At 40.9% G+C, this 27,596-nt stretch overlaps 1 protein-coding gene across 4 annotated transcripts in view; it reads left to right on the forward strand.

Moving 5' to 3' along the window:
* TTC27 (tetratricopeptide repeat domain 27) overlaps nucleotides 1-27,596 on the forward strand; it is a 178,034-nt gene that overhangs the window by 112,410 nt on the left and 38,028 nt on the right. For all 4 annotated transcript variants that reach the window (XM_044925799.2, XM_044925798.2, XM_025260856.3 and 1 more), the window contains 2 exons: nucleotides 5,351-5,578; nucleotides 26,142-26,240. In XM_044925799.2, coding sequence (XP_044781734.2) covers nucleotides 5,351-5,578; nucleotides 26,142-26,240 — 327 coding nt within the window. The remainder of the gene's footprint in view (nucleotides 1-5,350; nucleotides 5,579-26,141; nucleotides 26,241-27,596) is intronic.

The following is a 27,596-nucleotide window of genomic DNA, read 5'->3' on the forward strand; positions in this document are numbered from 1 at the left end:
GTTTGTTGCTTTACTTCTGCCATTCAAATCCTTAGCAAGTTTCCCTTCTCACCGACTCTAACATGAAATCAGAAGCAAAAGAGATTTTAGGAAACATAGCTCCCAGATTAAGCAAGTACATAGCATAATCCAGTACATATGATTGTGCAATGGTTTAACCCTTTTACTTGAAAGTTTACGTATTTGGAAAGTGCCAAATTCTAATAGGTCCAGAGTATTGCATTGTATTGTATTCATTTATCTTTTTTTGACTACACTGCTCAGCATGTGGGATCTTAGTTCCCCAGCAAGGGATCAAATTTACTGGACTGCCAGAGAATTCCTGGACCCAGAGTATTTTAGAGATTATGTTACGTAAGTAATGAAGAATTTCTAATTTGAGGGAAAACTATAGCTTCTTCAATAGAGGTTCAGATAGTGAAACATTCTGAGAGGATGTAAGAACAAAAATAACTAGAAATAATAAAAATAAAATACAAACATTTATTTTACATATGTTGTTTTAATAGTTGAGTTCCTTCTAGGGAACGTATCAAATAAATTTTTACAAACTGAAAATTTTCTTAATAACAAGTTACAGTGTTAAAAGTGTGTAATTTCCAGTTGGTTTTGGGTTGACATCGGCACGTAATTTTTTTAGTTTCTTGTGTTTTATTAGCATGATGTCATCAAGACTGTTAAGGTCTAATGGGATGGTGAGACAGTCAAGGTCCATGCAGACTGAATTACAGTATAAGTCCATGTAATTCTGAGGAGAGATAGGGAAAGTCCACTTCTTTCTGTGCTACTTCAAGCCCACCACATTTGATGTTGTCTGGTTTTGGGGTAGAGAAAAGCATATTTGCTGTTATCAGTCCCTGCTTGGCATATGTCAGGGACTGTGATGATTTGCTCCAGTAAAATGGAACAGTAGCTATAATTAGGGCACCATTACATTTTGTTTATAATAATCTATGACATTTCCCAGGACCCGTCTGTGTTCTCAAATGGGCAGATTAAATCGCTCACATGTGCACACACACACACTTTGCAGTGTTTCTCAAGTTTTTGGTAGTGGCACACATTTCTGTAGTTTACATAGATATATATATGTTTGGAATTTCTCTTTTAATGAGAAAAACAGCTTCAAAGGCTTTCACTTGGCCCTTTATTCCAAAGTAGCCCTCACCGTGGGCTCTGCTTCTCGCTGGATGTGTGTAATTTCACCTCTGTATTCAACTAGTAACTACTGGGTGGGTTCAGAACTTCCTAGGCCTACACTGGGATGGACTAACTCCCATAAACCTCCTAAGTCAACATGGTGATAATCTGAGTCCTCAGGACTTAGTGTAACTAAGAGCCAGTCAACCCTGAAAAGAGGAGGTATTTCTTTTTCCTCAGGATACAATTACCTGGTCAATGATTATAATTACCTTTTGGGGAAGACTAGGGATGAAGAATTATGGTATATAGTTATTACCTTATCACAGGGTCCTTTCTCACTAGTATTGGGTTGCTTACTTATTATTTATTTGTATGTTTATAAAAGACTCTGAGTCTGTGAAGTGACTCAGGGATAGGAATTGGGTGAAGGTCAATGTTTTAGAGGTTATTCAGGTCAGACACCTGGTTTCCAAACCTAGATTTTTTTGTTTTTTTTTAAAGTCTTGTAAAGATCAAGTTTGTCCTTAGTCGGCTGTTTATCTGGTTTGGTTTAACCCTTCATGATCAGTTGGTCGTCACCTTTGCTCCATGCAAGTCTAACCATTCCACCTACCGTTCTGGCTGTGCCTGTTACAAAGAAAAACGGCCATCTTTCATCTAGAGGTTCAGTGCTGTGAGTAAGTCTCTACTACCTTGGCTTTTAATCATTCCCATTGAAATCAGGAAGCTCATTTCAACAGAAGGACCTCTCAGCTTTACCTCTCAGCTTACACTGGACATCTGCTATAGCACTTTTCAAAATGCTGGTACTCTCATGTACAATGTATTTCTCCAAGTCAGAGTGAAAGAAGTAACCCCTTGACCCTCATGGGGACACACAGGTAGGGTGGGTGAACAAGTCACAAATGATAAATTAACAATAGCCTTTTCTTCTGAGTTGTTGCATTCTTTCTTCATATTACACCAAGGCATTTTTGGCATCTCAGCTTTAGTTTTGGTTGTGTTTGTGTCTAGATTTTAGTCAAGCAGTTGAGCAAATAGTTTGGAACCATCCCCAGCTACTCAAGCACTGTCAACTAAAATCTTCTGATGAGTATCTAAATTCAGCTGATTTAAAATTACGATCCTCTTTGTCTATGGTCTAGCCCCCATAGAATCTCTTTACCATGGTCTCCAGGTTTTCTTTCTAGAAAGTAACAAAATCTTGCAGTTCTTTTTGTGTATATGTCTGTAAGTTTGGCGACTTACAGTGTGGGGTGTGGGGCCGTGCTAGATATTAGGAGAATTGGCATGCTCTTGCAAGGCAACTCCCTGAGGTATAGTTGTTACATTGTCCTTAAGCAGGTAAGACAGGTGGCACCTGGTTTATCACACAGAGGAGGATTGCATCTGCTGGTGTAGGAAACTCCATAGAGTTTGGAGGTTTTCTCTTATCTGAGTCATCCCAGATGTCCCGACTTAAATTCTTGGGTCTGGCTCTTTTGTAATCAGTGGCCCCTTCTCCTGGCCTTGATGAAGTAACTGATACTAGAGTAACCCTCTTGCTTTAAACAACTTAAAATTATCATTGGTATGTAACAAACCACATCAAAATACAGTGGCTTAAAACAATAGCAGTCTTTTATCTCATTGTTTCTATGGAATAGAAATTTAGGAAGACAGCTTGTGACATGAGAAAGGTGAGATGATACAATATTAAATCTAAATGAACTTAGATAAAGATGCACATGAGTAGCCCTAGAGCAATCATGAAAATTAAATGATCAAAAGCCAACAGGCAATAGAGGAAACAAAATGAATGGCTAAAGATTGAGGGCAGGAGGAGAAGGGGGTGACAGGAGACGAGATAGTGGATGGCATTATCGACTCAATGAACATGAGTTTGAGCACACTCTGGGAGATAGCAAAGGACAGGGAAACCTGGTGTGCTGCAGTCCATGGGGTTGCAGAGAGCCGGACACAGCTGAGCGACTGAACAACAACAAACGTATTTGATTAACCCCATCAAATGCCCTAACTTTTACATAGAACTCGTGAAACTGAATTCATTCTATATCATAATTCAACAATCCTACAAGAGCAGTCCTTCCATCTGACTTTTGGCTATACCAGCTTGGCAGCTATTGGGAAAAGGAATTCTTTTAGGAAATTAATTGCCTGGTTCTCTGACCTTGAGGATTTAAAACCCTGAGTGTCATTTTCTTTTTCGTGCTGTCCAGCACACTTAGAAACAGTCTTGTGCTCCCTCACAGGGTCCTGTCACTAAAACCGCAAAAGCCTTGATTAGATAGGTTCTTCATTCTAAATTATTGCGGATATAATTTAAATAGTCTCTTCATCACTGGATGTCATGGACTACTGATGTTAAACCTTATCATAATCACTGGATCCCCATTGTTTTCAAATCTAACCAGATCAGATCACCAGGCACAAAGTTTCACTTCTTTCAGGAGTGTATTGACCGTAATCACTTCTGTACCCAGTTACTGTAATGGTCATTATTTAATTGCAGACCACAGAATCCACTCTAACAGTTTAGAGCAGAAGTGAGAGAGTGTGGGTATAAAATTTCAGTGCCATGCTGCCAAAAGAAATGCCTTCAACTACACTGTAAGGTAGTAAAAATCCTGTTGGTACAGTCTGTTATGCACAATTTGGCTGAATACATATACATATCTATATGGAGAGAATATAAAATATATTGAAAAATCAATTTATTGAATATAGAATTACAGTTAGATACATTAATAGCTATTGTATTATCTATGAATAAAGGAATTACATGAATTATATTTGGAAAACTTCATTTTTATTTTGACTGTTTAGGACTTAGAACTGTTTTCCCATAGAATCTGTTTTATGAATTCTAGTTTCATTTTCAGACTAGGCCTAAAAGACCTGCATAACCCGTGCTGTATCAAAAATACAAAAGAGACGGCATCCAAAGACACCTTGAGAAACACAGCTGTCTTTTAAAAAAATCTCACAAAAAGTAGACTGCCCAAGAATTACAGATATGTTGAAATAAAATACACAGACTTTAAGACTGCCAGCCACTCAAGGTAGGCAGGGTCTGATCTACCCTTTTAGTTACCAGAGGCTGGCTTCCTGGATAGCTTTACCCTCTAGCTACTCCCATGGCTTTCTTGGCATGTTTGGTGACCCCACTGCTGTTTATGTGAAGCTTTTTGTATGAGGATGGAAAGTAGAGCTAACACCCTGCTTCTTGCTGTCTGTTGAAATTAATCAGAATTGGACATGGGTGGGGGAATTGGGTAAGATGTTGTAACAGGTCTTGAGTTAGCTTGTGACAAGGTGAATCCGAATTGTGGACATGTGAGACTAATGCCCAAGCTATGTATTGAGGATGGTCTGTAATTTCTAAAGTGAATGGACTGTTTGGAAGCAGATAGGTCTTGTGTTGGCAGATTTTATCTGAGAGGCAAAGTGTAGTTTGATTAAGAGGCAGGTGTTTAACAATGCCTATTAAATTGTACACTCTTCCTTCTTTTGTAAATTTTTCAGCAATCCCAGGCTCCCTGAGCAAAGCATTTAAAAAAAAAAGGGAAAACATACTATTCACTCCTGTTGGGTGGAGGTGATTTAAAGGTTCTGCTTTAACAAATGGTCACAGTGGTGACAGCTGGAACAAGGGAGCAGGAAAACGGGGAGCTGAATGATGTCCCCCAGTATCATGAAGCCATCTCTCCTTGATGCCTTTCCTGGAGGATTCACATGCCAGCAAAGCATGTTGATCTCTTCTATTTTTTTTTTTTTAAGAATTTATTTATTTACTTTTATTTATGGCGGTGCTGGGTCTTCGTTGCTGTGTGAGGGCTTTCTCTAGTGATGGCAGTCAGGCTTCTCGTTGTGGTGGCTTCTCTGTTGCGGAGCACAGGTTTCAAGGCTTCAGTGGTTGTGGCACACAGGCTTCATTGCTCCGGGAAATGCGGGATCTTCCCAGACCAGGGATAGAACCCGTGTCAGCCCCACCTTATACTTCTTGTTCCTCTGTTACTTTGTACCATATTTATCTTCTGTTGTTTCTTTTTTTTCAGTCTGTGTCCTAGATGCATGAAATAAGCAGATCATCTCAAACTTTGAAAATAAAATTTTGGGTCATGTGACACAAAAGACTGTATAATGTGCTGAAAAATAGGCATTGGTCACTGTTCAGCAATTTGTTTATTTTTGTTGTTATCTCTAGGCAGAAGAAATCCTGAGGCAAGAGCTGGAGAAAAAGGAAACGCCAAGTCTATACTGCTTGCTCGGAGATGTCCTTCGAGACCACTCTTACTATGACCAGGCCTGGGAGTTGTCTCGACACCGCAGTGCTCGAGCCCAGCGCTCCAAAGGCCTCCTCCACCTGCGAAGCAGGGAGTTCAAAGAATGCGTGGAGTGCTTCGAACGCTCGGTGAAGATTAATCCCATGCAGGTTGGACAGTTCATAAATCCTCGTCACTCTCATCATTTCTATTTTTCTTTAATTCTTATTCTTTCTGAATGAATACCCATTTTCTGTCGTAAAGACTGGTGAGCTCAGCTCTGGGCTAAGAACCTAGACTCTAATACAGTTTTTGCTTGTCACCAAAAGTGGACAGGTTGGTTTTCTCTTTCTCGCTTTCTTTTGTGTTTCTGTTACTCACTTTTCTGTTTCATTTTATTATTTTTCTGTGTTAAGAGTCCTTCACACAAATACAACAATTAAAGTTGGGGTCCATTCTGAGTAGATATTCTAGGAAGGCAGTGAATGATTGTCAGAGTTACAGACAATGTAGGACTCATCAAGTAATTGCCGATGTCAGTAATGAAAAAAAAACTTTCATATAAATAAAGTAACATATAGAATGGATAGTTGATCATTTTAGGAAAAAAATTTCTATGTTTGTATTACAAATACAGAAATATTTTAAACTGTTTAACATTTTTCAAGGTTTGAAAAAGTAATACAAAAGGAATCTGGATATTTAAAATAATTAAGTGACAAGATAAATCCATAGGAGAGGACCTGATTTTGAGGGGAAAGAGATCAACTTGTTTTGTATTTAATGATACTCAATTAGTAAAATGATTTTAGTCCCAGAAACAGTGTTTTTTCTTTTAACCAGACTTTCTTTATGACTGCCTTCCCAATCACCAAAGTCACATGTAACTGTAAACCATGCTCCTGATAAACATGCACACTGACTTGATTTAATTTTAGTTAGAATAGTAACTTAGAGTCAGCCACCTTTGCCGATGAAGGTCCATATAGTCAAAGCTATGGTTTTTCCAATAGTTATGTATGGATGTGAGAGTTGGATGATAAAGAAGGCTGAGCGCTGAAGAATTGATGCTTTTGAATTGTTCTGAAAAAGACTCTTGAGAGTCCCTTGGACTGCAAAGAGATCAAACCAGCCAGTCCTAAAGGAAATCAACCCTGAATATTCATTGGAAAGACATGCTAAAGCTGAAGCTCCAGTACTTTCGCCACCTGATGCAAAGGACTGACTCATTGGAAAAGACCCTGATGCTGGGAAAGATTGAAGACAGGAGGAGAAGGGGACGACAGAGGATGAGATGGTTGGATGGCATCACTGACTCAGTGGACATGAGTTGTGCAAAGTCTGAGAGATAGTGAAGGACAGGGAAGCCTGGCGTGCTGCAGTCCATGGGATGGAAAAGGGTTAGACATGACTGGGTGACTGAACAGCCGTAGTCAGCTGCTAATGTTTACTGAGCAATTACAATGAGCCAGTGCCTCATTGGGTATTTTGCCAGTATTTGGACCCAGTCTGACTCCAGAATGAATGTATGCTCTTTTTTTTTAAGTGGTATAAAGCCTGTAGCAAAGAATTTACCATCCTAACCATTTCTAAGTGTACAGTTCAGTAGTGTGAAGTACATTCACTTGTTGTGTGGCTATTGCAACTGTCCCCGTCTCTACAACTTTTTTCATCCTGCAGAACTGAAACTCTGTACCCAGTAAACAAAAGCTCCCAGTTCTCCCGTAACTCCAGCCCCTGAGAACCACTCTGCTTTCTGTCTCTCTGAATTTGGCCCTTCTGAGAACCTCATATGAGTGGAGTCATACGGTATTTGTCCTGTTGTAACTAGCAGATTTCACTTAGTGTCGTATCCTCATGGTACATCCATGTTGTATCATGTGCCAGACTTTTCTGTCTTTGAAGGCTGAATAACACTCCATTGTATGTCCGCACCAGTTTTTATCCATTCGTTTGTTGATGGCCGCTGGGGTGTTCCTCCCTCCTGACCATTGCGAATAGTGCTGTGATGAATGAGGTTGTGCAGAAACGGTGGCTTTTGAAGTGGGCGGATCCGAGGCATATCTTTTGGCAGGAACCCATCCAACAGATGTGCACACTGTTTTTTTGTTTTGTTTTTTTTTTTTTTCCTGTACCGTGAAGCTTGCAGGATCTTAGTCCTCTGACCAGGTATTGAACCCCAAGCCATGGCAGTGAAAGTGCGGAGTCCTGATCCCTGGACAACCAGAGAATTCCCTCAGGGCATATCTTTTTCACTGAAAAAAATCAGGAAACATTTTTTTATGACAGATTGCACCAACTGCTTACTTCCTTCACTCTAGGTAATGAATACAACGCGACTCTTGCTAGTTTGTGAGCTGGTGAGAGCCTGGAGAAGAGAGGAAGACAGGTATAGGGCACCAGCAGAGTGTGGCAGTTGCATTTCTCGGCAAGGACGCTTAACATGGAGTTGGTTTTTGTTGCCAGCTTGCTCTAACTCAGAGGTTCTCAACTGGGGACAATTTTGACCCCGGGTCCTTTGGCAGTGGGAGGTGAAGGGGTGCACTGCTGACATCTAGTGGGCAGGGACCAGGGATGCTGTTAAACATCCCATAATGCTTAGCACAGCTCCCCTACAATAAAGAATTCTTCAGGCTAAAATGCCAGTGGGGCTGCCAAGGTTGAAAAACCCTGCACGAACTTGATTATCACTGGACTCTTTTTTTTTTGGTACAAACTAGAACTCATTATTGTGTTATTAAAATTTTACTTTTATGGAAAACTGTATCATATGCTTCTCTGCTTAAAGTTTACTCAGCCACAGCTGCCATAAGAGGTGGGGAGAATAAATTCCCTCAGTTAGTCTCCATCATCTGAGGTAAATCAGCACCGCCTACCTCACACACATGAATTATTTTCTGAGCACATAGCCTCTGCTTAACATCCACCCTTAACATTGTCCTCCTGCCTCACTGGCTATGCCTTTTCTCTTTTTTGTTGTTGTTTGCTGGTTCATGGCAACCCACTCCAGTGTTCTTGCCTGGAGAATCCCAGGGACGGGGGAGCATGGTGGGCTGCTGTCTATGGGGTTGCACAGAGTCAGACACGACTGAAGCGACTTAGCAGCAGCAGCAGCAGCTGGTTCCTAGGTCTTAGTCCTTGAGCTTTCTGTCTACACTCCCTCCCTTGATCTCATCTAGTCCCATAGCTTTAAATACACTGTCTATGCAGACAACTCCCAGAAGTTGATTTTCAGTCCGGTCCTCTCCCTGGAATTCTAGATTGCTGTATCTTACAGCTTCCTCAGTTGCCCTTTTTTTTTTTTTTCTTTTTCAATCGCCCTTTTTGTTCCTCTGACTTAACATTTCTAATATAAAATATCATCCTAGCTTTTTCTCTCAAGACCACTGCCATCCCTATAAATGACATCCCATTACAAATAGCTGTGAAAAGAAGAGAAGTGAAAAGCAAAGGAGAAAAGGAAGATATACCCATTTGAATGCAGAGTTCCAAAGAATAGCAAGGAGAAATAAGAAAACCTTCCTCAGCGATCAATGCAAAGAAATAGAGGAAAACAATAGAATAGAAAAGACTAGAGATCTCTTCAAGAAAATTAGAGCTACCAAGGGAACATTTCATGCAAACATGGGCTCGATAAAGGACAGAAATGGTACGGACCTAACAGAAGCAGAAGATATTAAGAAGAGGTGGCAGGAATACACAGAAAAACAACACAAAAAAGATCTTCACAACCCAGATAATCATGATGGTATGATCACTCACCTAGAGCCAGACATCCTGGAATGTGAAGTCAAGTGGGCCTTAGGAAGCATCAGTATGAACAAAGCTAGTGGAGGTGATGGAATTCCAGTGGAGCTATTTCAAATCCTGAAAGATGATGCTGTGAAAGTGCTGCACTCAATATGCCAGCAAATTTGGAAAACTCAGCAGTGGCCACAGGACTGGAAAAGGTCAGTTTTCATTCCAATCCCAAAGAAAGGCAATGCCAAAGAATGCTCAAACTACCACACAATTGCACTCATGTCACACGCTAGTAAAGTAATGCTCAAAATTCTCCAAGCCAGGCCTCAGCAATACGTGAACCGTGAACTTCCAGATGTTCAAGCTGGTTTTAGAAAAGGCAGAGGAACCAGAGATCAAATTGCCAACATCCGCTGGATCATGGAAAAAGCAAGAGAGTTCCAGAAAAGCATCTATTTCTGCTTTATTGACTATGCCAAAGCCTTTGTGTGGATCACAATAAACTGTGGAAAATTCTTCAAGAGATGGGAATACCAGACCACCTGACCTGCCTCTTGAGAAACCTGTATGCAGGTCAGGAAGCAACAGTTAGAACTGGACATGGAACAACAGACTGGTTCCAAATAGGAAAAGGGGTACAACAAGGCTGTATATTGTCACCCTGCTTATTTAACTTCTATGTAGAGTACATCATGAGAAACGCTTGACTGGAAGAAGCACAAGCTGGAATCAAGATTGCCGGGAGAAATATCAATAACCTCAGATATGCAGATGACACCACCCTTATGGCAGAAAGTGAAGAGGAACTCAAAAGCCTCTCGATGAACGTGAAAGAAAAGAGTGAAAAAGTTGGCTTAAAACTCAACATTCAGAAAACGAAGATCATGGCATCCAGTCCCATCACTTCATGGCAAATAGATGGGGAAACAGTGAAAACAGTGGCTGACTTTATTTTTGGGGGCTCCAAAATCACTGCAGATGGTGACTGCAGCCATGAAATTAAAAGACGCTTACTCCTTGGAAGGAAAGTTATGACCAACCTAGATAGCATATTAAAAGGCACAGACATTATTTTGTCAACAAAATTCCATCTAGTCAAGGCTTTTTCAATGGTTTTTCCAGTGGTCATGTATGGATGTGAGAGTTGGACTATAAAGAAAGCTGAGCACAGAATTGATGCTTTTGAACTGTGGTGTTGGAGAAGACTCTTGAGAGTCCCTTGGACTGCAAGGAGATCCAGCCAGTCCATCCTGAAGGAGATCAGTCCTGGGTGTTCATTGGAAGGACTGATGTTGAAGCTGAAACTCCAATATTTTGGCCAACTGATGCGAAGAGCTGAGTCATTTGAAAAGACCCTGATGTTGGGAAAGATTGGAGGCAGGAGGAGAAGGGGACAACAGAGGCTGAGATGGCTAGATGGCATCACCGACTCAATGGACATGAATTAGGGTAAAGTCCGGGAGTTGGTAATGGACAGGGAGGCCTGGTGTTTTGCTATTCACGGGGTCTCAAAGAGTCGGACATGACTGAGCAACTGAACTGAGCTGATTTGGTCTTGGAGTCATCATTGATTTTTCTTTCCCTCATAGTCTGATCTGATCCATCAATAAATCCTCAAATATATCCAGGATCAGACAACAGCTTGCTTCCTGCCACCATTCTGGTCAAATCCCCATTGTCTCTCACCTAGTTAATATGCTACTTCCTTACTGGCCTTCTTGCCTCTGTCTTAGTTGCTCAGTCATGTCCAACTCTTTGTGACCCCATGGACTGTATAACTTGCCAGGCTCCTCTGTCCATGGAATTTTCCAGGCAGAAATACTGGAGTGGGTAGCCATTTCCTTCTCAAGGGGCTCTTCCCCACCCAGGGATTGAACCTGTCTCTCCCACATTGCAGGCAGATTCTTTACTGTCTGAGCCACCAGGGAAGCCCTCTGTCTTATTATCATCTGCCTGTATTCAGTGAACATCTGAGTTGATCCTTTCAAATTTGAGTTTGACATGTCATTCCTGTGCTCCATCGCCTGAGGTAACAGCCAAAGTCCCTTACTGGCTCTCGAGGCTTTTCCAAGCCGAGCTCCTGTTGCATCTTTACCGTCCTCCTCCCATTCCCTCTTCACTCACCCAACATTGGCCTCTTTGTTCTTCCCTGAACATTCCAGGCACATTTCTGCCTCTGCGGTTTAGTACTTGTTCCTCTGCCTGGAATGTTCTCCTTCCAGATAGACATCTGCATACCTTGCTCCATTACCTCATTCATAGCTGGGGTCCAGTGTCCCTTTCCCACAGAGGCCTTCCATGTTTATTCTACTTAAAATCTCACTGCCACCTTCCACCCTTCCTTACGTTCCTTCTCCTTCCCTGCTTTATTTTTCCCCACAGCACTTAGCACCTTCTAATATTATATATAGCTTACTTTTTAAAAAATTCTATTCTTCCTCCATTGCAATATAAATTCCACAAAGGCAGAAATTTTTATGTTTGTTTCATTTATAAGTTCCTAGTGCTTCTAATACTGCCTAGCACATACTGGGTGTTTACTAAATAATTATTGAATGAGTGAGTAAATAATGTCTCCAACCAGTTATTCAATCAAGTATACATTCACTGTCCGCTGTACTCATGGCGCTGAACCAGAGGAGGAGGCAGTAGCAGCAGATCACCAGGTGGTCTGATTTGTACCAAGACGCCTACAGTCTAGTGAAATGGACGAGGACAAAGCTAGCCAACAATACGAGGAATCACAGAAAGGCCCAGAGTCATTTGTGAGGTGCAAGTTTTATAGAGTCTAAGGAGACCATTTCTGCCTTTGGTAAACAATGGAGGTTGGTGACTTTGACTTTGAAGGACACATAATATTTGAATAGGCCAAAGGAAAGGGCAGTGATAAGGGTCTTCCAGGCGATGAACAGTATGAGCCCAGAAACAGAGAAGATGTGCGTGCATGCCTCTGTGTGTGTGGGTGTATGTCTATGTATGTGTGTTGGGGGAACAGAATATTAGTGAATAGGCTAGTTTTTTTGAGTGAAAGGAAATAGGACAGTTCCAGTAGGAAAGTAGACTGGAGCCAGATTACAGAAGGTCTTGAATGTGAGGCTAAACTCTTTGGCTTTTATGTGGCAAATAGGGAGCCATTGAAGGTTTGATTTGTGTTTGGCTTGTTTCGAATGAAGGGATGTGGGTGCGTGGAGGTGATTTTGGAATATTGTTTTGGCCACACTGGCCACAGGAGATCCTGGATGAGGGCAGGCTTAGGAGACTGTAGTGATGGTCTAGAAGGACAGCTGTCAGTTTGGGAGGGCAGTCAGAAAGAAGGATGAAGTAAGGGAATTTGCAGAGGAGGACTTGACAGGGCTTGATGGTCTCATTGTATAATTTTAAATTAATTACTTGGCAAGCAGCATCACAGTACAAACAGATACGATGTGAGGGTATCTTACAGTTTGTCATGTGGATCCAGTTCAGGCAGCCTGTAGGCCGTGCCAGAATGCAGGCGTTTGACGCTGCAGTTGTACGTAACTAGCGCAGGACGCAAGCTGGAGGGCCGCAGACAGCTTGTGACGCAAGTTTGAACTGTCTTTGCAGAAGGAGAGCTCTTACATGCTGTTGTCTCCTCAAAGTCCCGGAATGAGGGAAAATAGAAAAATAGAATTAAAAAATTCTTTTCCACCTTTTCAGACATATCCAGGAAATAGGTTTAATAACAAAACTCAGGCAAAATGAGAGTGATAATTGAATGGCTTTTGTGTATTTTAATGGCTTCCTGAAATCAAATTGGTATAAAAATAGGAGTGTTTGGTTTTATATCACCGATGGTCTGCGAAACTCAATGAATTTGTCTGTGGTGCATTTGTTTGAGAACCGGAAGGTGTGTGTTCCATTTGCACGTGCACTTTTAAGCTTGCTCACTGTCATTCACTTAACGCCTATCTATTTCATTTTCCCAAATAACTTCTGAAACCTCTAAAATCCAGCCTTAGACTTCTGGGAATTGTGGGCTGTTAGAAGCTGAAGAAAGTGGGAGGAAGTGGTCCAGTGGTCATGAAACCTCCCAAGCAGGATTTTATAGACTCAGGACCAGAATTAAAGCATACATCCTTAGGTCTCCTCTTAGGTAGTTACTATTCTCCTTGCTCCTTACCTTGAAGCAAAAAGTAAACATAAATTGCTCAGATATCAAGCTAGTCTGTGTAGCCCTGAAAAAGGAGAATGTCACTTCCTGTCACTTCTCCAACCCTCCCTCCCTCCACACTCATACTTTATTCCTTTCATCTTGTCAGTTTTTCCCACTCCCCTTTTAAAATTTTTAAACTTTCTTCTTCAATTAACTAGTTATCTTTGTAAGGTTATATGATATTACATACACACGCACACACATATACACACACAGACACTTGTGTAGACAGAAGGACTGTGGCCATAGAGAGGAGGTGAGGGGTCTCTGTGATGGGACAGAAGTTAGCTTGGATGTTCACCGATTGATGCAAAGTCAGTAGACGTGCCAGGAGGGAACTGTCTTGATGATAAGAGAAAAGCGTGAAGAAAGGTGAGGATTTGAGAGTTTACCCAGCGTCCATGGCTATCCCACTCTGCCTGTTTTCCTGATAGCCCATCCAGTATGACCTAAATTTTTTAAATGTTTAAATGAAGTACTTGGAGGTGGGGCTTCCCTTTTGGTCTTGTGGTTAAGACTCTGCATTTCCACTCCAGGAGAGAGTGGGTTCTACCCTGATAGGGGAACCAAGATCCCACATGTTGCGTAGTGCTGCTCCTCCCCATAAAAATTTACAAAAAAAAAATCGATGAAGTGCTGTTCTTAACAGTTCCATTAAAGGAAACTGGAATGGCTTTTCATAGACATCCACTTTGTGCTTCCATCTGCTGCCATAGCCTCTTCTAGTATGGTGTTTAAGATATGCGGTAGCTGGAGCTCCCTCTTTACGATGTGCGAAAATCTGAAAGATGGCCAGTAGGTGCCTGTCTCTTTTTCCCCCAGCCCTTTCCAGATGCAGCTTAACTATTGTTGCCCTTTCAAGGACGTTGTGCAGGAGGCTTGCTGATAACACCGACTATGCCTGCTGTGAGAGGCTGAGGCTAGCCGACTGCTTGGGTCTTGGGTGGTGATAGGAGAAATGTTGGAGGCAGTGTCTCTGTAAGCCCCTTGCTGTACATCAGATGTTTGTGCCAGGTTGCGGCCTGTGAGCTGCATGAGGTTGCCTGGCTATCAGTTGGCAGGATTAGTGGGAAATGTGGGGAATTGTAGACTGGATAGACATATAGGGAGTGGAGGCAGAGCAGTCCTGTCAGAAATAAAAGCGCCTGAAGAATAGTCTGAATTCTCTAGACACAAGGGTTTGGTCACTTACTGTATGGTCTAAATGTACCAGTATTTCCATATTACATAGCTTGGTAACTTTTTATATAGTTTATAATAAACTCTTTTGGCAGCAATCATCTCCAAAAAGCAAACAAATTTTAAACATGTGTTTTTAGAGAATAATTAAGAACTTAATTTTTACTTGTCAAGAGAGGAAATGTGTAACTTGCACAAAATGTAGTTGATATAATTACATTCCACCTCAGGGGCCGTAATCATTTCACTAATCACATGAAAACCAAAAACTCACATCTTCTGAGGAAACATTAGCATTTATGTCAAAAGTTAGTTTTTTCAGGAATTCCAGGACTCCACAGTTCCAGTGCTGGGCCTCAGGCCTTGGTCAGAGAACTAAGATCTGGGAAGCGCCATGGTGCAGGCAGTGGGGTGGGGGGTGGGGGGGGGGGAGGAGGAGTAGTTTTTGTTGTTGTTGTTTTAATAGGGAGCATGTCCAAAGATGACAACTTAATACACAGCTGTAGGAGGTGCATTTTCATGTTATTCTGTGAGACTGGACTTTTTATCTAGTGCAAATGAAAATGAGCAACATTAGTTTAGAAAATTAGTTCATACCAGATATTCTCGTGTGTGTATGAAAAGTGAGAGCATAGTTGTTAATGTGCTAGCTCTTTTAGCAGAAGTAGTTCATTAACAGTTGACTTTGCCAGTTTTATATCAGTGACATCAGATGCTTCAAATAGAAAACTCATTAATTTGGTTCTCACTAGTCATTTTTTTCACCTGATTAGTGGATTCAACATAAAATTTTTGGTAATATGCCATATCAAAGGTGAAACATCTGACGTTATACTGAATGCTATTATAAATTCAGTTAAAATGTTAAATATCGAAGATAAAGGTACTTACAGGGTAATAATAAGGATACAAATTTTGGTGGATCATGGCAGGATGGTAAAAGTAATGCTCTTTCTGAATTAAGAAAACCAATGGAGCAGAAATAGACTGGGAGAAGGTTGTAGTGGTGGGCATAATATGGTCAAACAAGCTTCTACCAATGGAAATAAAAACTGTTGTCATTTACACACACACACACACACACACACACATTATTTGAACATATCCATGATGTCTGCACAGGGAGGTGTCTGTCACCTTCTCAACTTTAGTCAGACACTTAACAAATTGTGACCAGTTTTTAGTTACTGCACTTTTTAAATTTATTTAGCTAGCTGTGCTGGGTCTTAATTGTGGCACATGGGATCTTAGATCTTCCTTGCAGCATGCAGGATCTTCAGTTGTAGCATGCAAATTCTTACCTGCAGCATATGGGATCTCATTCCCTCATCAGGGATTGAACCCAGGCCCCCTGCATGGGGAATGCAGAGTCCAAGCCATTGGACCAACAGGGAAGAATCCTTTTGTTATTTTTAAATGTTCAGATAATCAACATTTTAAATTTTTTCTTTAATACATTTTTCAAGGAATAATTTCAGTTTTTTTTTAATTAAATTTAATTAGATAATTTCAGTTTTGAGAATGTATCCTCTGATACAGTAAAACCAATTTGACGATCAATAATTTGTTGGTCAGTAAATAAGGTCTTTTTGAGGTCGTATAATTTTAATGATTTTTTAGTGCCTTGTTTCACTTTCAGAAATGTTGCGGTTTGAATGTGGTTCCCTAACTAGCATTATTGAGATCCTGCTGTGAACCAGACATGGATGTGGGAATGAATTAGACTGTGTCAGTCTATCAGCAGAGAGCAGAGTTTCCTCTGGGAGATGATATGGACAGAAGTAGTTTGTGGAGGACCTGAAGGATCCTTCTTCAGAATTAGCTAACCATATAGATGTCGAGGTCTGTTGTGGTTTTGAATAAAAGAGTGATATGACAAAAGTGATACTCTAAGAAGTTTAAATAAAGGATGAATGTCATGGATAAGCAGTCAGTGGCTTTAGCAATAAGGATGGAAAGATAGGGCTTCCCAGGTAGTACAGTGGTAAAGAATCCACCTGCCAATGCAGGAGACTCAAGAGACATGGATTCAACCCCTGGGTCAGGAAGATCCCCTGGAGTGGAAAATGGCAACTCACTCCAGTATTCTCGCCTGGAAATTTCCATGGACAGAGGAGTTTACTGTCCATGGGGTCACAAAGAGTTGGATCTGACTGAGCACACACACACACGGAAAGACAGAACAGTTTGAAGCTGTTTATAAAGGAAAATTTTCTGGGATTTATTCCTTGGGTTGGTAGGACTGAAGGAAAGTTTGGAATCTGAGAACATGCCAGTTTTCTCAATTGTTTGATTAAGAAGGAAATGTTCCTGTTGATAGACACAAAGGATATAAGAGAAAGGGAAAATATCTTTGATGGGGATAATGATGTGATTTTGAGTGTCGAATGTGAAGAGATGTTGCTGTGTCTTGAGTAGAGATGGCCCACAGTCCACTGGGCATAAAAGCCTGAAGCCTAGGAGTGAGGTCGAGCTGGCTTGCAGGTGGGTTTTCTGTGGCAGTGAGGCAGATCCATGCAAGTGAATGAATTGTTTATAGAAACTGTGTTGGAAGAGAACCTCGGGCAAAATCTTGAACTTTGGACATCTCCAGGGGTTGGGGGAAGGGAGAGGAAATAGCATCAGTGAAATATGATTCAAGCAAAGTACACCAGAGTCTTGATCAGAGGGAGAGAAGGAACCTCAAAGAAGGAATTCATGGAAACTAAAGGAAAAACAAATGTCAGTGAGAAATGTAACTGGAGTGATAAAGTCTGAAGAGGGCTAAGAAGAGTTCATTGGATTTGGAGCTAACTATTGATCTTCAATACCAGCTTCAGGAGGTTAAAGAGTGAGGATGAGGAAACTGACATAACATCTATAGACTGTTCTTTTAGGAGCATGTCAAGGAAGTGAGAGTCAAAATGTAGAGTGTTGTACCAAGGGGCAGTAGAATCCAGTAAAACTTTTCAGGATACTGAAGACTTTTATGGGGTTGAAGGGCTTCCCTGGTGGCTCAGACAGTAAAGAATCTCCCTGCAATGCAGCAGACCTGGGTTCAGTCCCTGGGTCAGGAAGATCCCCTGGAGAAGGAAGTGGCTTCCCACTCCTGTGTTCTTGCCTGGAGAATTTCATGGACAGAGGAGCCTGGTGGGCTACAGTCATTTGGTCACAAAGAGTTGGACACGACTGAGCAACTAACACTTTTCACTTACGGAGTTGAATCCAGTGAATGAAGGAGAGATTGAATGTTATCAAGAAAGAGGGTGTGACAACTAGGAAATGTCATTCTAGAGAAGAGTGGAATGAGAAGAGATGAAGGTGTTAGCTCTGGAAACAATAATGTTTCAAGTGAGATGAGAAAGAAGATGAGAGCGTTAACATTATAATAGCAATTTCTATTTATTAAGCATCTTCTATAGTGTAAGCTAGAATGTAAGTGGAAATGAACTCTTTCTAAATCATTGTAAGATATGAACTAGGAGAAACAGTTGGGATTTAGATAGGAGGCAAACATTAGGAAAATTTGTTTCAGGAAGGGAGACTAGCAGATGCAAAAGCCAAACATGTAACAAAGGTTTCTTGTTAACTGTAGGTTTTGACTATTTATGTTTAGATTCAGTTATAATAGTAATACTAGCAGCTAACGTTGAGTATTTACTGGGTGCCAGGAACTGTTGTAAGCATTTTGCATATATTGTTAGTCCTCAGCCCAGTCCCTGAGCTACTTAACTGTTTTTACCCTCATTTAACAAGTTAGGAAATAGAGGCCTAATTAGTTTACACCAAAACCCACAGTTTATGTGAGGAGTGGAGCTGGGATTTGAACCTGGGCTTTCTGGTGTTATAGCACTTACTCTTAACTTCTTTGCTGTTTTGTCTCTAAAGGATGTTGTCTTATGTTAGGGAGGAATGGTGGATTTGGCTGAGGTCAAGTTAGAAGTTATGGAAAGCTTTGAATACAAGACTGTGCAGTTTGAATGTTTTTCTTCCTTTAATTCATAACTATCGGGGCTTTCATCAAGAGCACAGTGAAGTTGTAACTTTGGTGTATGGGACAGTCCAGCACATGAGAGCTGGTGAGTCTCTGTGAGACCAGGGAGTTTTCAAGGGACCACGGCAGCCCTTCCCGGCCTGTGCTGTGTGTAAGACCAGACCTTGATGATGCACTGATAGAATTGTTAATTATCCTGAGAGCTTGTGTTCTTCCATGATTTCTGGGGGTTAACTTTCTTTCATATCAGTTTTTGAAAGAAGAAAATGTATTTGCAGTGGAGTTAGAGTTTCCGTTGTGTACTTGTGTTATTGTGGTGGGGAGGTCCAAGGAGACTGGAGCTTACATTCCAGTGGAGAAGACATAATGAACATATGCAAATAATATGTAGGAAAAAAAAAAGAAATTATTTCCTTTTTGTCCTTCCTTTCTCATATTGGTAAGCAGTAAAAAATGAAACTCTTAAAAAAAAGAAATGAAACTCTTAAGGTCTAACTTGCCTAACTGCCAAGAAATATGAGCACTGAGATAACATCTGGGCCGTAGCTGGAACCGAGGGGTAAAGGGAAGGGTTCCATTGCTGTAGACCTGACTCCAGATCCTACTAATCTCTAGGTGAACCACTTCATCTTTCTGAGCTTCAGTTTTCTTGTTTGTAAAATGGGGTTATATTCCTATGTTAGTTTGATCTAGTTGGAAAATTAGAGCCAATATTTATAAAGTGTCTGGCATATTTCCTGGTCCATACTAAGTTCTCAGTGACGTTTTGTATCCTGACCATTGCAGCATGCTAGTAGTGTGGTAGAAAATCATCGTAACCCCATTTTCTGTAGCCTAAAAATAGAGAACTGTGTCTCACAGGAGAGTCTCATGCAGGTGATGCGTAAACACCCATGTACTCACATTGTGAACTGGAAAGAGTAGGCAAATAGAAGACTCAGTGGTAACCCAGTCTAGGATGGGAATAAGAGGGAGACACTAAGAATTAATACCCTTTCTGAAAGTGAAGTCGCTCAGTCGTGTCCGACTCTTTGCGACCTCATGGACTGTAGCCTACCAGGCTTCTCTGTCCATGGGATTCTCCAGGCAAGAATAGTGGAGTGGGTTGCCATTGCCTTTTCCAGGAGATCTTCCCGACCCAGGGATTGAACCTGGGTCTCCTGCTTTACCGTCTGAGCCACCAGGGAAGTCCAGTACCCTTTCTAGTGAAAGAAAAAAGTGCTGCTTCTGTAGTTTAAAAGAAGACACTGACATAGAGAAAACCTTTGAGAGAGAGAGAAACTGACAAAGCTGGCGGGCTAAGATTTGTGTTTCCTTAGGGAGGAGAGGGAGAAGGCAATGGCACCCCACTCCAGTACTCTTGCCTGGAAAATCCCATGGACGGAGGAGCCTGGTGGGCTGCAGTCCATGGGGTCGCGAAGAGTCGGACACGACTGAGCGACTTCACTTTCACTTTTCACTTTCATGCATTGGAGAAGGAAATGGCAACCCACTCCAGTGTTCTTGCCTGGAGAATCCCAGGGACGGGGGAGCCTGGTGGGCTGCCATCTCTGGGATTGCACAGAGTCGGACACGACTGAAGCGACTTAGCAGTAGCAGCAGCAGCAGGGAGGAGAGCTTAGTATTTAATAGTAAATGAGAAATTTGGTTATGAAAGAATTGGTTGGTGGTACACAGTTTTTAAAAATATGAGCTCCAAACATTATTTTAGGAAAAGCTACTACCAGACAACATTGATATCTCTCTTGAGTTTGGCTTGGGTCATTTCCTGTTTAATGAAGTCACATTCAACCACTTATCTGAATTTGGGGTCATGGGAATGAGTCAGCGATGCAGAACAGAGAGAATGGAGAGTGTTGTTTGGCATCAGGATTCAGTTATAACATGTTGCACTTTATTATACAGAATGTCAGAAAAATCCAGTCAACGCATAAGGAAAATTAGTAAAATAGGTGAAGCTACTGATTATTCATTTGTTCTGCAGAAGCCTTGAGGAGGAAGGAAATTTGAGTAGTAGGCTCATAAGTTAAGAAAGTTATTTGTAATATCACATAAGCATATGGCATCTATTGTATATGTGCTTTAGATAACCTTGTAAAAATTAACTTCATAACTATAAGAGTAATCCATGCCTGTTGTCCAGTGGTGCTTGGTCTCTGTTAGTTCTCAGGGGAACAAGCTGTGCAATTCTGTTTTAGTTATTGATGTTTAATAAGTGTTGCTGGGCTTCCCAGGTGGCACTGGTGGTAAAGAACTCGTCTGCCAATGCAGGACACATTAGAGAAGCAGGGGTTTGACCCCTGGATCGGGAAGATCCCCTGGAGGAGGGCATGGCAACCCACTCCAGTATTCTTGCCTGGAGAATCCCATGGACAGAGGAGCCTGGCGAGCTATGGTCCGTGTAAAGAGTCAGACTCAACTGAAGCATCTTAGCATACAGTCACTCTCTTCACCACAGGTATTGCGCACCAGGAACCAGGAACCATTGTGTGACTTCAGGCAAATCACTTCCTTTCCAGACCTCATTTTTCTTGTGGCCTCTTTTTAATTGATTTTTAAGCCTCAGTTCCTTTCTTAGTTCATCAAACCTGCTGATTCTATTTGCATCATCAGTGTGTTTGTTTTGCCGCTAGATGGCAGTAATGTACCTTTGAACCCTGTGGCCTCTGAGTTTTCAGAATCGGGAATCTGAAGGAGCCTCGGAATTTTTGCTTAATCCCCCCACCCACCCGTTTAACAACTGGGGAAGTGAGACTCAGAGGTTAAGTGACATGGCCAAGGTCATTCAGTTCTTTAGAACCTCTTGAACCCCAGTCAATCTATCTTTCCCTCTATTCCTGTTTCTCTAGGGGGCTTTTGAGGGAAGTTCAAAGAGAGATCATGTTTTCAACCATTCCTGCTTTTGGTTAATTATTTAAAAAATAATTTAAAACCATTCTTCAAGTATGTATGTCATATTCAAAATAGTCTGCTTTTGTGTCTCTGTATTGGCTTCTTCCGAGTGGAAAACTGGGCTGTCAGCTTCTAAAAGGCCACTGCCTGCCTTCACAGTCCACCCTGGCAATGAGCATCACAGCAGTCTCCACCAGAGCCTCCGTGATGGTTATTATCTTTCTCCATTCTTGCCCAGTCCCTTGGTGAGAGGTTTGCCTTTCAGTTCTTTCCTCCAGGTAAACATCCATTCTTCTGCTTTGTGTTTATCCGTTTGCCTATCAGGAGAACTTTCTGAGGGAGAGGTAGATAATGCCCCAGTTCTTAAAAACTTGATCTCCTGGGTCTTCCCAGCATGTGTTAAGTGGACTGTTTCCTTTCCCCACCCCCTCTGCTGCTGACAAGAATGGCCCTGCCGTGAACCATGGCTATGTGTGGGCAGAACGGTGTAGAGGGAGGCAGCATGGTCATGTGGAGATGACAGCCTCTGGAATCACACTCAGGTCTCTCCTTCATCGCTGACTGATTCTGGTCTGTGTTCATCTCTCCAATGAGGGTGCTGTCTGCTGCCTTGCAAGGCCATTTGTGAGGAATAGACAGGGTGATGTGTGGAAAGTGCATAGTATCAGTGCTCGGCTACATAGTAGGTATTCACTGTTGTTCAGTTGCCTAGTCACGTCCAGCTCTTTGTGACCCCATGGACTACAGCATGCAGGCCTCCTTATCGCTTACCATCTCCTGGAGTTTGCTCAGACTCAAGTCCATTGAGTCGATGATGCCATCCAACCATCTCATCCTCTAACGCCTTCTTCTCTTTCTGCCCTGGATATTTCCCACCATCAAGGACTTTTCCAATGAGTCTGTTCGCATCAGATGACCAAAATACTGGAGCTTCAACATTAGTCCTTCCAGTGAATATTCAGGGTTTATATCTCTTAAGATTGACTGGTTGGGTCTTCTTGCTGTCCAGGGATCTTCCCCGGCACCACAGTTCAAAGGCATCAATTCTTTGGCGTTCTGCCTTCTTTATGGTCCATCTCTCACAACTGTACGTGACCACTGGGAAGACCATAGCCTTGACTATACAGACCTTTGTCGGCAGAGTAATGTCTCTGCTTTTCAACACACTGTCTAGGCTTGTCATCACTTTCCTGCCAAGAAGCAATCGTCTTATGATTTCATGGCTTCAGTCACAGTCTGTAGTGATTTTGGAGCCCAAGAAGAGGAAATCTGTCACTACTTCCATCTTTTCCCCTTCTATTTGCCATGCAGTAACGGGGCTGGATGCCATGATCTTAGTTTTTTTAATATTTAGTCTTAAGCTGCCTCTAGGTGCTCATTAAATGCTAATTATTCTGGTTGCTATTGTGTGGAGAGGAACAGGAGTGACTGTGGTGTATGAGGAGCCCAAGAGTGGGTCTTAGCCAGAGGAGCCAGTTTTTTTTTAATGGAGACAAAGGAAAGGATGCAGGTGTGTCAGGGTCTGTGTCACTGTTGTAGAGAAATGGTGTCGAGTTGTGCCGCTCAGTATGGTAGCCACCAGCCTCATGTGGCAGTTGAGTATTTGAAGTGTGGCTGGTCCAAACTGAAATCTGCTGTTAGTGTAGGACACACACCAGGTTTCAAAGACTTCATATGAATGAAGTGAATATAAAATATCTCACTGATCTTGTATACAAATAACATGTGTAAATGATAATATTTTAGATATGTAGATCTAAGTAAAATGTTGTTAAAATTGATTTCACTCATTTCTTTTTACTTTTAAAATGCGACTGCTAGAAAATATAATGAGGCTAGCATTATATTTCTATCTGATAGCATTAGACTAGGAGATGGAGACCTTTTGTATGCAACTATATACAATGTTAACTTGGGGATTCATGTAAGTTTTAATTTTTTTAAGCTTCTTTTGAATTTTTTTCTTTTATGATATTCTCTTCTTAAGAGCATGACCATCCTAAATCAAGATGTCAATCAGGGTAATATAGGTTAAGTAAGAGTTAAAAGTAAAAAAAGTAAAAGAGGCACCAAATATACTCCTTAGACCCTCAAAATCCAAGGACCCTGATTGAGATGCAAGGTATAAATGGATTTTTGATGGTTTAGTGGGTCATCTAGAAGCAATTAGAAGATCCTAGAGTTTTTTTTTTTTTAAAGCCATTTCATGATTCAAAAAATAGGGTGTATACAGAAGTCATCTCCCATCTTATTTGTCATTAGGAGATGAAAACCTACTAGCAGTCAATGATCCTAGAATTTTTTTAGATGCAAATTATTGAAGCAGTTACACAAATGATCAAGAGTAAAAAGAAAAGGGAATCACAATACTATATATTAAATTGTTATCGGCTTGATTTTCATTAAACTTATTTTGGTATTAAGACATTAGTTAAAAAGGATTGACTTGTTTTAAAAACTTACATAGTAATCTCATCACCAGCTTCTGTTGGAGCTGTAAGATAGTTGCTAATTTCAGACATTTATATAATCTTTGTCTTTTGAGGTGGATTGAAAAATAAGTTTTCAATTTTTATTTTCATTTGAGTTTATACTCACTGTTTTTTATGACACATATGAAATAGTTCTGTTGTCAGTTTGTTCTTTGCTGATGCAGGAAGCAAGCAGGGCATATGCATTTTGAGAACTTTGTGGGCACTTCTCATTTTTCTTGATTTGATCGCAGGATGAGGTATTCCTCATTCCAAGTAAACTTGCTGCTATGATTCTCTGAGGGTATAACATGCTGTCACTTGTAAGAGGCAATGTATTTTAAGTGCCACCTTGTATAGAAAATTAAATGCTGACTTCCTAGGTGGCGCAGTGGTAAAAAATCTACCTGCCAATATAGGAGATGCAAGAAAAGGGAGTTTGATCCCTGGGTAGGGAAGACTCCCTGCAGGAGGAAATGGCAACCCACTCCAGTATTCTTGCCTGGAAAATCCCGTGAACAGAGGACCCTGGCAGGCTACAGTCCATAGGGCCACAAAGAGTTGGACACAACTGAGCGACTGAGAACACACACACACACAATAAAAGTCTGATCAGCTATTGGTTATTAGCATTCAGAGATGTTAAATGGAAAAAAAGTGCACCTTATAAATGATGAATTATAGTACACAGATTTTGAAACTTTCGACTAGACTAGAAGTAAGCTTGTTTTATACATTAGCATCAGACTTTAGGCCCTCTCAGAATGAGTCACTTTCAGTGAATGTGGTTTAGTGCATTGGAACTCTTTTCATTTGATTCTTTAAATAACCAGACAAAAGAAAAGTGTAATGAGCTACTTTTTAAGTTGCTGGAGTCCCTTGATTCAGAAAAGGGAACTTCTAACTTAATTTCAACCTCTGCATCCCCCACTGACCCCCAGACACACACCAACCCTGTTTTCAGCCATTACCTATGCTTCTAACAAAATTTGTTCTCTTAAAGGCTGCTGATAGCAGTTATTTATAGCCTCTTGTGAATTCAGGACAAAGTGTTAAATTGCCCAGGGATATTTGCTTTCTAAGCCTTATCTCTAATTATCGGCTGAAAATCTTTATCTGCTTAAAGAACTTTCAGGCCTCAACTAGCCATATGGAACAAGTTTTGTATGAATTGGGGGAGGGGAGGGCCAGCCTCCTGTCCGCCTCTGTGGAAGGCCGTGGACGGATAACAGAGCAGCTCGTTTCCTTTCCCGCCCTGCAGTGTTCAACCAAGTCTCTCTGCTGGCTCACTGCCCTCATACTAGAAGTCAGAGAAAGTCAGAAAGCAAAACTCATTCTACCGTTGGCCTTACTGACTATATCTGAGAGGAAAGCAGAGTTGTAATAGCTGCATTTCTGACTAATTTCATTGAATTTTTATCAGTTTTATCTTCCTTTTGATAGAGGCTATTGAATTTTAAGGAAACCCTGTGATGTAAAGAATTCTTTTGTAATTCTCAATAGCCACTTCCTACTTACCTGTTTTTTTTTTTTAATAAATATATTTTTTTAATTGGAGGTTAATTACAATATTGTAGTGGGTTTTTGCCATACATTGACATGAATCACCCATAGATGTACATGTGTCCCCCAGCCTGAACCCCCCTCTTACCTCCCTCCCCATCCCCTCCCTCATAGTTACCTGTTTTCCACATCTCTAAATTTACAAATCTTACTGACTTAAGTCAGGCTTTCCACTGTGAATGACTCTTTGGTAATCCAGATTCTGAGCCTACTTTTTCTAAATCTTTTCAGGCATTCCTAGGCAGGTACATGCCAAGGCAGTTTGGCTCTTGGTTAAACAGCAAAATATACTTGTGGTCCAACTTGAAGATGGAAGCAAAACTTTTTCCTCTCAAGTTTGTAATACGATCATCACTTGTGAATCTGCTGATGCTTTGTATACTTTTTACATAGTTACATTGATGCTCAGTAAAAATGTAAAGTTAATTTATCATATTGGGGCTTATCAACAGAGCCCTCCATTGTGTTCATGGAGGCGGTTAAAACAAATGGGTGTTTCTCAATTAAAGATGTGCAGTGTTGCACATGCTTTCATTTTTGAATTAGTTTTGAAAATTATATGGAAAAATATCATCTCCATAGCTAAGGTTTCTAGTTTAAGATACAACGTAAGGCAATATTTATGATATAGCTCTGTACAACTAGTGCAGTGTGTTTGTTGATAGCACCCTAAGGGGTTTTCAGATTAATCCTATAAATGTCTCTATGTGTTTGAATGACTTCGTCTTTTGGTCTTGCAGCTCGGAGTGTGGTTTTCTCTGGGCTGTGCCTATCTGGCCTTGGAAGACTACGGAGGTTCAGCGAGGGCATTTCAGCGGTGTGTGACTCTGGAACCCGACGTAAGTTTGCTTGGTCTTCTTTCCTTATCACAGCTCTTCGGTACTGTCTAAATTATTTGAACTGTACTGTAGTTCAGAACAGCAGTTCCTGCAAGTATGTAGTTTCAGTTTTGCAAGATGATTAAGTTGTAGAGATGTGTTGTGCAGCATTGTGCCCACGGTTAACTGTCCTGCTGTGCACCTCAAAATTTGTGAAGAGGGTGAGCTCATGTGAAGTGGGGTTTGGTTTTGTTTTATTTTGTTTTTCTATTAGCTTAAAAAATTTTTTTTATTGGAATATAATTGCTTTACAATGTTGTGTTGGTTTTTGCTGTATGACATCATGAATCAGCTGTATGTATACATATATCCCCTTCCTCTCTTTTCTCTCCCACCCCCACCCACCCATTCTATCCCTCTAGGTCTCCACAGAGCACTGAGCTAAACTCCCTGTCCTTTACAGCAGTTTCTCTCTAGCTTATCACAGTAAAAGGGGAGAGAGAAAATAAGGCAGAAAGATTCAAACTTTCTATTATTTTTATGTCCAAGAAAAAGGACATCATTCCTTTTGTGCTGGAGGAAAGTGTACCATTGGTAGAACGTCATGCCCTAAGGTATATGACTTATAAATCTAGAAATAAGTGTTTTCTTATAATATCTAAGGTATTCATAGTTTTGTTTAGAAAATAATTTTAATAAAATAGTTTTTTAGTTAAAAAATATACTTTGCTGAAATATACAGCAAAGTGTCACATATATTTTGTCACTCCCCACTATGGGCTACCTGTTAATTGCATTATTAGAAAGTTCTTTTTTTGGTAGTTTATGGTCTTTAAATATTTAACAGCTTTACTGAGATGGTAAATAACTCACATACCATATAGTTCATCCATTTAAAGTGTACAATTCAGTGATTTTTTTTTTAGTGTATTCAGAATTGTGCAACCATCACCACCGTTTTAGAACCTTTTTATTATTGTAAAAAGAAGCCCCTGTACCAGTTAGCCATCATTCCCCATTTCACCCAGAGACTTTGCACTTGTACCTCCCACCCCGACCCCTAGGCAACCACTGATGGATATTCTGTCTCCATACATTTGCCTGTTCTAAATGTTTCATACAAATGGAATCATACCATGAGTAGTCTTTTTGGTGGCTTTCTTCACTTAGATTAATGTTTCCACAGTTCATCCATGTTGTCTCATATATCAGCACTTCATTCCTTTTTATGGTCAAATACTATTCCATTGTATGAGCATATCACATGTTAACTTACTCATTCATCAATTGATGGGCATTTAGATTGTTCCACTTTTCAGTTACTGTGAATCACGCTGCTGTGAACATTCACTCACAAGTTTTTGTGTAGACACATGT

The sequence above is a fragment of the Bubalus bubalis genome, chromosome 12, assembly GCF_019923935.1.
Source record: "Bubalus bubalis isolate 160015118507 breed Murrah chromosome 12, NDDB_SH_1, whole genome shotgun sequence".
NCBI classification, from domain to species: domain Eukaryota; kingdom Metazoa; phylum Chordata; class Mammalia; order Artiodactyla; family Bovidae; genus Bubalus; species Bubalus bubalis.